The 12,734-nt window shown below is 47.5% G+C and overlaps 1 protein-coding gene across 4 annotated transcripts in view; it reads left to right on the top strand.

Moving 5' to 3' along the window:
• The window catches only part of WDR4 (WDR4 tRNA N7-guanosine methyltransferase non-catalytic subunit), a 127,037-nt gene that overhangs the window by 20,473 nt on the left and 93,830 nt on the right, over nucleotides 1-12,734 (top strand). For all 4 annotated transcript variants that reach the window (XM_078656376.1, XM_078656377.1, XM_078656378.1 and 1 more), the window contains exons 2-3: nucleotides 7,748-7,813; nucleotides 12,013-12,159. In XM_078656376.1, the coding sequence (XP_078512502.1) occupies nucleotides 7,748-7,813; nucleotides 12,013-12,159 (213 nt within the window). The remainder of the gene's footprint in view (nucleotides 1-7,747; nucleotides 7,814-12,012; nucleotides 12,160-12,734) is intronic.

Raw genomic sequence — 12,734 nt, 5'->3', positions numbered from 1 at the left:
CTAAAAGATAAAGAGTATCAGAGGGTCTGAGGTAACAAGAACAAGAGCGCTAGATGTGCATCTACAGAGGACTTCCAATATCATGCTTCATATGAAATGATAAAGACAAGGGTCACCCTTATATTAAACCCAACAGGTGATCATATGAGGATGCCCATCAGTCACCACACGGAACCGCCCTTCATCATTTGGGTTCCTTCTAAGACCACTGATGGTGTTATCTATTCTATTTCTCATGTAGGGCTATGATTGTAAAGACCATTGTGAGAAGTTGGCCTGGTAGGGGATGTTTCCAATTCTGGAACCACCTACTACCTGACCAAACAATCCCTTATGGTGTCTGGTTGTAAGTCAACCTTATTAGACAAGCTATCCTAGGGGTAGCATGGACTAAGCAGCCTAAAGGCTTAACTTAAGAGGTCGTGTTAAGCGAGCTGTTTTACCACATACAATCCTGTAATACCAAATGAAAGGACACCACACAAGTATATATTATAAAAATATATGTGTTTATTACTAAAAACAATCCCCAGTATTCTTTATGAATAAAGGGGCACAAGCGTTAAATCAAAAGCACTGTTTAAACATACAAGTTGCACAATTATGGATGAGGGCGGGTGGCCACTCAAACCATATACTAAACAAGTGGTATAAGAGAGGCCACTCGAACAGTGGTTAGGCCTAGGGCCTAGGGAATCGCTGGGAGCAGTCAGGACAAGCAATGCTGAAGTTGGGAATGGCCCTCGGGATTCGGGAGATGTGCGGAAAGCGCACGCATGCACCAATGTTAACCAATGGTGCGTAAAAGTCATAGAGTTAAAGTTTAAGGACACTTCCGCTGAACCTAGAGGAACAAAACTTAACACACAGACCCTAGAGGTGTGCACCAGTGTGGGAACACCGGCGGAGCAAAGTTACCTCACCCACAGGAAGTGGGTGCACAGGGTCGAAGTGGCGTCGGGTTTTGACACGCAGGCTCTTGGTGCTTGAAGCTGAAAGGGCTGCAGGCGGGTTAAAGATGAAGTGTCCGGTGGAGTCCAAGGGTGGACTCAAGTTGTAGAGTACCTGAAAGCAGAGGGGACAGAGTCTGGGTCACTCAGCAGTGACCAGGGTGGAACCAGGACGGAACCAGGCAATGTCGGGCGCAATCAGGTGGTCGTCGAGGAGCTTCTCTCCGCTGTCACGTGGTCTCTGGGGCATCTGCGACGTCCAGGAGCAGGTCACGATCTGTCCCACGCAGGCTCTCACCGTCGGTGCAGTCGGCTTCAAGTTTGGAGCAAACAAGCCTTGGCAAGAGCAATCCACGCAGGATCGGAAGATTGCTTCTCACTCGGACCAGGAAGGTCAGAGTCGGGGCTCCTTTTCAGGGGAGCTGGTGTGGATCTGGAGCAACCAGATTCACGAGTCTTCTTTGTAGTTTCGTCGGCACAGGGACCACTAGCCAGCTGGCAAGTGACCGGGCCAACGCGTTGAGCCAAATAGAGCCAAAGGGCCCCACGCAGCACTCGTCGAGTGTGGAGGGCTGAACTTCGGCTCAGGAGCAGCTCAGGGTGGGGGCTTCTCAAACCCCGGTGCACAGCTTCGAGGGTCACTCGTGGGCTGCACGGTCAGCGTCTCGTGGTCAATTCAAGATGGCGTGCCCCACGCTTCCGGTCGCCTCCACGGGTCTCAGCTCTGCAGGGACTGTGGATCGGGCTGTTGGAAGGCAGGCAAGCTTGATCTCGTCGATCTCAGTCGCTCGAGTTCCGGCGGGAACTGCAACTAAGTAGACGTCGAGGGCTGGATGGTGCCTGCTGCTGCAGGGTGGTCACTCCTTGACCACAAGGGAGATTCTTCGGGCTTCCACGTTGAGATGGAGGTCCAAGGGTCCAGAGTTTCGTTTCTAATGTTTCTTCCAGGAAAATCTGATGTGCATTGGCACTGCTCCCACTCTTATTCCAATCTGGGGGGCGTGATTACCTGCTAGGTCCCCTCCTATGGGTGGGACCCAGGAAGTGGGTGGATACACCCCCTTCCTTTGATCCAGGCCGCCCTGGCACGAGGGCTGGAGTGCCCCAGAACCGGTTTGGCCGGATTATGCAAGGGGCAGCCTTGTGCGCCCCAGGCAGTGTCTGGTTTCTTTCAAACCTCCCTGCTACAATACACTATCTCCGGTCTGGAGGGCGGTGACACCCTCCTGTGACAGGAAACCCTTTGTCCAGGACCCATTTGGTCGAGTTTCGGTCAACTGCAGGGGTCCAGACATTTGTCTGTGGCAGAGGCATCCATTTTGTGGATCTTAAGGTCTTTGGAGAAATTAACCGCATTAAAGTAAAGTAACATGTCTTACCCCTCTAGAGGGGTGGAATGCCATCCCCGTCGCCAGAACTGGCGAGGGGATGGTATTCCAAATCGTATGACACCTTACACGACATGTTTTGATAAAGCCAAACCAAAGTTGCTATTTAACCGCGAGGATTATAAGGCACTTAAAAGTATATGGTATGGCATTATCCTGAAACAGCTTAGGGATTTGTTCCCGACAGCTGCAGACAGGCTCAGCTCATGCTAGAGCTCCATCTCACATAAAACCACGCACTCAGCCTCCAGGATTGATGAGGCCTTCTATAGGAGTGGCTCACAGGTTTACATGTGTCCAGATATAGGTTTAGATATAGGTATACTATACCTAAGCAAGGGGTGTTTACACCACCTTACCCCAGCTGAGTGATCAGCCAGTTGTGTCAATTTAAGAACCAGCCAGGGGTGGCAAAAGATATGCTGCAGCCCCTGGTAGGCCTTGGTGGCCCCTATGCCCTGGGCACCTATAGTGCATTCTACAGGGGCTGACAAGGAGTCCATTTCCAATTGGTATGTGCCTATAGCACATGTATCATTAATTTAGTGAGAGAACAGCAGGCTGGGGGTCTGATCAGCAGGCCCACAGCCTCAGTAGTCGAAAACCAGTGAAGCAAAAAGCAAAAATTTGGGGTGACCATAGGATAGCAGACCCTACTCTCCTACAACCATCTCATGGTCAGATAGATTAACGTGGTCCTACTTCTCAACTGAGAGGATGTTAAGGAAGGGGACTGATGTCGTAGTGCAAAAAATAGTGAAAAGACAAGAGAAAATGTGTGTGTAATCCACCCCCTACTTCTCGGGATCGAGGATACCGGTAATAAAGACCTATGGCAACACAAATACGGCTATGCTCTTGTTTATTAAGCACAAGTACACATAGATTAGGTAAAACAATAGTAAGGTGACTCAATGCTCGCACATAAGGTCTCTCATACGTTACCCATCAGCCGTTAGCACCTAGTTCAGTAGTGCCGTGGTCCAACCGTCCTCTGCATGGACACCGGTCCCGGTGTCCGGCCAACAGAGGACACTGTGCAGAGAAACGGCCGAAAATGCCGTTCGATACGACTGATGGGGGGTTCACGTTGAGGCGTCCTCTTTACTATGCCACTCGCCTCGGGAACACCTAGCCAGGCGCTCCACCGAGGGGTCGAAAACAATGTTAAATAATAACCCAAAACAGAGACGCTGCAACCACCTCCTTGGTGGGCGTCTCTGTTCCTGTCCGCCCCGGGAGCTTAAAACCCAAAGCTCGACCAGGACTCCAAGGCTGCAGAAAGAAACGAAACTCCGCTCGTTTCCGTGCACGAACAACGTAGTTTCCGAACTGCGGTGCTTACTCCCGACGCCGGTCTTCTCCCAATTCCTAGCTCCGTGCACAAAGGGAAAGCGGGACACAACGAACAACCGGCCAGAGATCAAAATATTCGACAGCGTCCCTTGAGCCAATGCGCATTTAGTACGCAGTTCCGGGTGCGTGATGCTCGCGCTTGGCATGCCGGTTCTTGTGGTTCCTGAGCCTTCCGTGACGTGGTCAGTTTCCTTTGCGGCTGTGTGTTCCGGACTCCCTACGCGCCCCGAAGATCCTGACAGTGTGTGAAATAAAATTGGATGAGGGGGTGCTGAACGTAACTTTATTCTGTTGCTACCCACTCTACCAATATTAAAAAGTAGACGGGGACAACCCAATTAATCTTGGATCATCTGATGTGTTCTAGGGTCAACATGTTTCTGCAATAATTGACATGAGTTGTCATTGCTTTCATCAGGACCGCTATACACTATTTGCTACTACGAACTAGTGCTCTTAAAGAAAAAAGTGCTTTCCTTAAAAATTATGGCGATATCCCCGCCATGTTTGATGCAGTTTCTATCATCTTGTAGCCATCGGTCATTGCAGTGGTGATGTTGGCGTTTGAGGAGGGGTTGAGCTACGTTTCGGTTATGAAGGCAACATCGGATGAGAGAGTGGTGATGGTGTCCCAGATTTCCGTGGCATGTTTGCAGAGAGAGTGGACGCTGAGCAGGATGCATTAGAGCTTTGCCGATTTGTTTGCGATCTTCGGGGTGTGAGGGGCATGGGCTTTAGTGCAGTCCGGCGGCCTTTTGCATGAGAAGCAGCAGTAGGTGAAGGGTCCTTTTATCTGATCGCAAGGAGGACGTGCAGCCAGTGGCGGCTGGTGACATTTGAAACTGGTGTGGCATAAAACAAGTGTCCTACTTAACTGCGGCGAGTGAGCGTAGCGAGCAAATGTAAATGTAAATGTCATGGTACTTATAGAGCGCACCGCTGTGGAACCCCTCCTGGCTTTCCCTGTGAAGTGTCCACTCCTGGGCACCCCCAGGGTGAAGCCAGGCATCCTTAGCGCTGTTGGGGCCGGGTTGGAGGCTAAGCAAGCTATTGCCCAGAGTTGCAGCGTGGGGCCCGTGATTAGAATAGGCACCGAGGCGAGAATTAACAGGTCCGAGGAAATTGAGCCCGAGACCCTGCCGAGGCAGGAATCGAGCCCTGGTCCCTGGCCAGAACTCTGCATCAGGGTCTGCCGCTCTAACCATTGAGCCACACTCTTGAAGCCTGAACCAACTACAGGAGGTTCGGGGGGGGGGCGGTAGAGGGTTCTCCCTCCCCCCCCGAGGAAAATTTTGAAAAAAGAGTGGGCAAATGGTGCATTTTCAAGTACATTTGAGAAAGCAGAAAGGTGTCAACAACTCTGAGGTCTGATGACCCCGTCCAGTCCCCGGCCCCTCTACACCCCGCACCCCGTGGGTCCTACTAAGGTCACCCCTGTCATCTCTACTGCATTACACACTAGCAAGGCACATATGCATCCAGGCAGTGCAAACAGTCAAGCACTGGTTTCTGCTCCCTCTCCTCCACTAACTACAAAGGGAACCCCACATCATCTCAATCTACAAGGCCACTGAAAAATGAAACTCTTTTCATTATCACCAGCATTAGCAAATTGTAATAATGAGAAGAACAGATGGATTTGGTGATGAAAATAACAGAAACAAAAAATGAGATAAAGAGAAGGGATCAGGGTGAGGCCTGCAAGCGATTGACAGGTAATGTGTCCGGTCAGAGATCTACAAATGGGGAGTGAAGAAACAGTGTGATGGACACAGGGAGGCGCAGGGGTGATGGACCGACAGAGTGACCAGGCAGGAAGGTAGGTAAGTGATGTACAGATCTCGTGTCATGTATTAGAACAGGAAGAGACAGATGAGTGATGGAGGTACATTGTTTGTCGGAATAGACAGTGTATCAGGCACGTAGACTGTGGGTTGTAGATCGAGGTACTGACCGAACAGGCATGGGGTAAGGATGGACAGAATTCATGTCAAGGTGTCAGGATAGGCAGACAGATGCTTTATAGAGGGGATGTTGGTGATGGGCATAGGGGTCAAATGAGAAATGACCTGTCCTGGAGAATATGTGCCAGAGACGTGTGCATGATAACTGGTGGCCTGAAATGCGATCGCATGAGGAAGAACGTGTAACGGGTTTGGCGTTCAGAACCGCCACATGTAAGCAAACCCAGATTTTCCAGAAAATCTTTACACATCAACGAAAGTAAGCGCTTACGCTTCTGGTGCAGGGCGCAAACGTTCACCAACGAAGTTATTGCAACAAACTACTTTTTTTTGTTGCCAATGAAGTCTAGTATAAACAATGAGCAACAGCAGGACTATGTTAAATCAGACTACAATAACCGTAATAATGGCATATTAACTAATATGAAAAAGATGAAGGCCCCTGATGAACTAACACAAAAGACGAGCATTTTAGGGTTGCGAATGACGAATAGCGGGTCTGCTTGACGTATTTCTCCCCTTAACCTTTCTTGTTTGCATTTTCAGTTGATTTATTGGTTTGTGTTAACTCTTTTAAATACCCCACCCCTCTCTAAACATTCTTATTCACTGCCCAGATTGCGTGACTCATGACCAGGCTTTGCAAACGTGCTCATCCCCCTTTCTGAGCAATTAAAAGAAGGCGATGTGCTGATCTACAAACCCAAGAGGTCTGTTGAACATTTATCAAGCCGCTTCAAAACTATAATCAATTCAGCGCACGTTTCTTCACCAGCATTTTGCCATCTTAGAATAAAGGTTGTTAACGCCTGGCTGTGTCCCTTCGTGTCTCTCTATTGTGTCTATCACTGCTTTCCTTTTTCAGTCCCTACATATTCCTATTCTAATACCTTCGCTGACTGAACATTAGCAAAAGATGCGCTAAATAAATAAATGTAAACACATATATTAGTTGCGGCCGGCAAACGGGCGGGTGGGTTTGCAGGGACGGTAATAATCTATATGAAATAAAAAACGTACCTTTCTCCACAACCACAACACGCGCAGCCGCCGCCTCAGCTCCTGCTACTCCTGGCGCCTTTTAGCCAGCCTCCCTCACAACGCTGCAATGGCAATGTTGTGATTGGTGAGGTGCAGCGGAGAGCGCCCCAGCAGGGCCCTTTTCTCAATGTAGGGTGCTGCAGCCTACATAGAGAATAAGAGAGGGTGCGCAACTGCGCATGACTGGTTTGGTCGGCCCTGGGGCCGAACAACCTGTCAGCGCCCAAGACAGTGGGCTAGCCACGCCTCCACTGCACTCGAGCAGGAACGCCCACCCCCAACCAGGCACTCCAGGCACTTCTGCTTTCTCGCCGTGCGAGAAGCAGAGCCATAAAATGGTAGTTTTACCATTTTATGTTTCTGCCTTCTCGCACTGCGAGAAAGCAGTGGGGCAACGCCCCAATGGAGGAGCAGCAGTTGCGTGCAGCAGTTGTTGTTCTGGGGTCAAGGGCCAGAAGCTCCTTGGCTGCGTAGTAGCGGATGGTGGGAGGTTCAGGGGTCATGGCTCTGGGCACGGACCATGTGGCAGATGGGCAAAGTCTGGCTTGCCTTTGGCGTGCCGCGCGAAAGACAGAAAACCAGTGACAAACTGGAATGAAAGAGTGAGATAAAGGGGCAGAGAGTGGACGGTGGTGGATGGGAGAGGGATGAGTTGGAATCAAGATTACGCAGCCTCCGCATTCTGGACCTCTGACATTCTTTGGTGCTAGCCGCGGGGTGTCTGAGCAAACCTTTGGGCCCGGCGCTTCTTAAGTACTGCACCTAGATACAAAATGGCACAAAAGCAGCACTTCTCAGCTTGGCAGTTATCGTTTTAATTGGGGCACATAATCTATAGTTTAACGAAGAACAATGCCAATATTTCTCCGTTATATTTCTATAATGAATCGTCAAAGTACGTTTTTCTAGTGGTAGGGGAGGTAAGGTGATACAGGCAAGGGAGATGGGGCCTCAAATGTTGATATTAAAGAAGTTAGAAAGTAGGTTCTCCTGAAGCATGAATTTGGCCACATTTGATCTCTGAATTGTCTTGTGTGTTTTTCTCCAGAAACTGTGACGAGCTCTTCATGTACGACTGCAGCACTGCTGAGAAGAGACTTCCTGATGACAAAGAGTAAGTAGCTGGTGGGATGGAAGGCAGCCGGGCGTCTGTCCAAGCCCACCATCTTTCTCTGCTTCACACTGGGTACTTGAGGCCAGGCGCTTTGGATGTTGCTGTCCTTTGCCTGCCTTGTTTATAATGTCTCTGCTAGAAGAGTAAGTCCTTGCCCCATCTTTCTGATCTCGAGAAATATTACTATCCCTCTTTGTCATCTTGATGTAACTGGCCAAGGAGTTGTTGGAGGATGTAAATGACAAAAATGGTGTCTTTGGACTCTGGTGTTCTTGAAAAAATGTGTTTTGATGGTGCAATGGATGTGCCTGCTACCGCTGCAACCCACATTTTTTTTTCTGTAAGATATGTGATGCTCTTTATTATATAAATGTTTTGATATGTATTTTAACTGTACATATGTGAGGCACTCTGCCGCCTTCAGGGTCCTTGTTTGTACTTGTATACAACTTCAAAAATAAATACATCTGGTTGAGATAAGTGTGCTGTGCATCTCCACTGCTGAGCTAAGTGGGTGTCTTTTGTGTATCTCCGCTGCTGAGCTAAGTGGGTGTCTTTTGTGTATCTCCGCTGCTGAGCTAAGTGGGTGTCTTTTGTGTATCTCCGCTGCTGAGCTAAGTGGGTGTCTTTTGTGTATCTCCGCTGCTGAGCTAAGTGGGTGTCTTTTGTGTATCTCCGCTGCTGAGCTAAGTGGGTGTCTTTTGTGTATCTCCGCTGCTGAGCTAAGTGGGTGTCTTTTGTGTATCTCCGCTGCTGAGCTAAGTGGGTGTCTTTTGTGTATCTCCGCTGCTGAGCTAAGTGGGTGTCTTTTGTGTATCTCCTCTGCTGAGCTAAGTGGATGTCTTTTTTGTATCTCCTCTGCTGAGCTAAGTGGGTGTCTTTTGTGTATCTCCGCTGCTGAGCTAAGTGGGTGTCTTTTGTGTATCTCCGCTGCTGAGCTAAGTGGGTGTCTTTTGTGTATCTCCGCTGCTGAGCTAAGTGGGTGTCTTTTGTGTATCTCCGCTGCTGAGCTAAGTGGGTGTCTTTTGTGTATCTCCTCTGCTGAGCTAAGTGGATGTCTTTTTTGTATCTCCTCTGCTGAGCTAAGTGGGTGTCTTTTGTGTATCTCCGCTGCTGAGCTAAGTGGGTGTCTTTTGTGTATCTCTGCTGCTGAGCTAAGTGGGTGTCTTTTGTGTATCTCCGCTGCTGAGCTAAGTGGGTGTCTTTTGTGTATCTCCGCTGCTGAGCTAAGTGGGTGTCTTTTGTGTATCTCCGCTGCTGAGCTAAGATGGTGTCTTTTGTGTATCTCCTCTGCTGAGCTAAGTGGGTGTCTTTTGTGTATCTCCGCTGCTGAGCTAAGTGGGTGTCTTTTTTGTATCTCCGCTGCTGAGCTAAGTGGGTGTCTTTTGTGTAACTTCGCTGCTGAGCTAAGTGGGTGTCTTTTGTGCATCTCCGCTGCTGAGCTAAGTGGGTGTCTTTTGTGTATCTCCGCTGCTGAGCTAAGTGGGTGTCTTTTGTGTATCTCCTCTGCTGAGCTAAGTGGATGTCTCTTGCGTGTTTCCGCTGTTCAGCTAAGTGGGTGTCTTTTGTGCATCTCCGCTGCTGAGCTAAGTGGATGTCTCTTGCGTGTTTCCGCTGTTCAGTTGAGTGGATGTCTCTTGTGTATCTCTGCAGTTGAGTGGGTGTGACTGCTGTAAAATGGATGATCTTCATGTGTATTTCATGACATTTGATTCTTGAAATCTCATTAGGCTGGGCTCCTGCACCGACTTCTGCATGTTGAAGATACACATCCAATCCAGGCCAGCCAGCCTTCCCATCATTCACAGGATGGTTCTTAAATGTTTCAGTTTGTGCTGTATCTTCATAAGTTACTTAGAAGGGAGGAATGGGTAACTTTTCTCTTTTGGAGAAATAGCAGTTAGGAATGTGTTTGTAAAGTCTGGAAATGTTGGCCACACTTTGTTTTATTTTAGTTATTTATTATGAGCAGCAAGATCATTTCAACTAGAAATACTGTACTTGGTGACATGAGCGGCATACAAAAGATCATAAGTAGTCCACATAACCCTGTAGAATGTGCTGGACTAGATGCCAGGCATGTGGTACACACACTATCTGTTAACACGGGTTAAGGGGAGATTGTGCTCAGAGTCAAGACTGAGGATTCATTACTACTGCTCTTTATATTGAGGCGGTGAGTTTCAAGGGCAGTTTTGAAGGTGGTGAATGCAGAGATGGAGCGCAGTTCACTTGGGAGGAAGTTCCAGTGTTGCAAACGGAGTAGAGTGACTGAATGGAGCCGTGACACTACACTGGGAGGTGTAGGAGTAAGAGGACAATATTGGGTGTAGTGTCAGAGCAGCGCTTCAGCCAAACACCATTAATGGTTTTAAAGGCAAGGGCTAGTATTTTTCATGTAGCTCAATTCGTCCCCATCATTCTTGTTGGTGATGGTATTGGGAAGTAGGCGTGTGTCCAGAGAGATGATTGGGGGCTCCAGTAGTGAAATTTGGAAAGATAAGAATGAGTAGATGGGGAGGTGTGGTAAGAGGCTGGTGCAGTAGTCTAACTTGCCATGGGCAAATGCTGAGATTAGTGTGTGTTTTGTCAAAGGGGGGGGGGGGATGGAGCGGTGAATTCTGAAAATGTGTACTACTTTGTGCCGGGCTGTATTGATTATAGTAGTGATAGAGAATTCCACGCATCTAGTCGATTTGATGCGTGGAATTCTCTGTTTGTGGCCGGTAGATTTGGATGAGTGTATCCGGGGCAAACAATATGGTGATGGGAAAATGTGTGAGTGTGCAGGAAAAAAACAGTTTCATTATTACAAGAGTTCTGGATAACTGAAAAATGGCCCTCCATTGGCAAATACAAGTGAGATAGTATGGCCCTTTTAGATTTCAGATTGTGGCGAAGATTGGACAGGAGACTATGTATCATCAGAACAGAAATAAACACCAAAGAATGAGACAATTATCCTTAAAAATGTGGTGTAGAATGGGGGGAAAGGAGAGGGTGCAGAGAATCCTCATTCTCCCAGTTGATCACCGTGATAGTGACCGGGATCAGCCTGAGAGTTGGAAGGAGAACTAGTTGTGTGCTTGGTTTGAGAGACCTACGTAGCGAGAGTGGTAAGGAGAGTAGAGTGATTGATGTTGAATGTTGAATAAGATTGGACTTGGCTCCTATTTTGACAATCCGGAAAAAATCGAGTGAAATTATAAGGTGGACATAAAAGCTAAGTATTGGAAATCACTGAACCCACCGTCTATAGTTAATGTTACTGACAATGCCTGTAAACCCCAACCTCAGTTTTATCTAACATTTACCCTTAATGTGCAATGGCGATTCCTACTAACAAGGTTTAGGCTGGAGATTCTGCATTTTTTGCTTGCATTCCCGAAACAAGGGGCTTGGTGTGAGAGGCTGCCCCCTTGTCCTTGTAATAACAGGGATAGACAAAGCACCCTACATCTGGTCCTTTTTTGCTCCTTATATAAAGAGCCAAGACTCCGGTTTATTAAACCAATCTTGAAGGGGAGGCAACCTTGCACTTATGAGGAAGGGTACGAATATCTGTCATCATTATCCTCCGTAGAAATCTGCTGTTCCATGTTAAATTTTATCAGAATTTCACAAAAGATTAGGAAGACCTATGGGTAGTACTACATGTATAGAACTTTTCTGGTGAAAATCATGTCTTGTATATTCTTTTATGGTCATTATTATGTCTTTTAAATTTTTAGAAAAATTGTGCATTTTAAATTAGAACTTTCAACCCTATGAGGTATGATGAATAGTATGTTCAATACTTTTATGATTCATTTTATGTATCGAATCTTGTGACTTGACTTGACTTGTATCAGAAGCTGAAGAGCGGTTGAGGAGGATTGGTGTAGATGAGTTGATTGTGAATGGCAGCCGTGATGAACGTTGCTACATGACCGTGCTGATTCTGTGGAATGTGGAACTCAGAAACCAGATTGAAATGGGTAAATGAGGTCCTTGGTAGTTAGCAATGCAGTTCGATAGGTCAATAAAAAGATATTACAAAACCTGGGAGAAGATGGGGGTAGTGACACTGAATGATTGAGAACTGACTGAGTTAGATGCATATGTAGTGCATTTCGTAAATAAATGCAGTATATTGTAGTCCTGATCTGTAGGTCAGCTCTTTATGAAGAATCATTTTCTGCACCTGTTTTTCTTTGAAGGGAGGAGGCTTCGGCTGTGGCTGCGGGCAGTGATAAAATTCTGGCCTCCGCGTTCTCCTCCTCCGGCTCATACTTCGCTCTGACCGATGACAACAAGCGTCTGATCCTGTTCCGCACTGATCCTGTCTGGCAGTGTCTCAGTGTCCGGTGAGTCGTGAGTTGGGTTGTGAGGGTGTTGATATGAGGATACTCTGTGGGCCTGGGTTGGTTTGGGTAAACGGAAGTACTGTGGAAGGAGGTGAAGCCAAAGACCTTTCTTTGTTCCTGGACGGACAACATTTGTTTTATGTTGACCTACTACTGAACACATCAACAGAGGGCCACACATTGCCTTTCATCCCTTAGTTTGATATTAGAGTCCTGACAATGCACTGTTCACATTTAAAAAAAATAAACAGCTGGCATTATTTTGGTGCTTCATTGCCTAAATAATGTTTGTGATTTTGCGCTATGCAATGAGCAAAATTGGCTTTACGCTCGCTGGAGGTGAGCCTAGCAAAACCTTCCGCAGTTCCCTTATTCAAAGCCTCACTGGTCCCTGTTTTGAAAGGTTGTTTTGTCCTCTGTCTGGATTTTTCCCATAAGCTTCAAGAGTGAAGCACTTAACTCTTCCCCCTACCTGTCCTTTTTTTCCCTCCAAACTAACACTGTAACACAAATTCTTATGAGTGCCTCTTGGGAGAGAAGTCAAGTCCACACAGCCAAAGTCACGGTTGGAATTT

Source organism: Lissotriton helveticus, chromosome 8 (genome assembly GCF_964261635.1).
Source record: "Lissotriton helveticus chromosome 8, aLisHel1.1, whole genome shotgun sequence".
Classification (NCBI taxonomy): Eukaryota; Metazoa; Chordata; class Amphibia; order Caudata; family Salamandridae; genus Lissotriton; species Lissotriton helveticus.
This window is presented reverse-complemented; position numbering and strand designations above follow the sequence as displayed.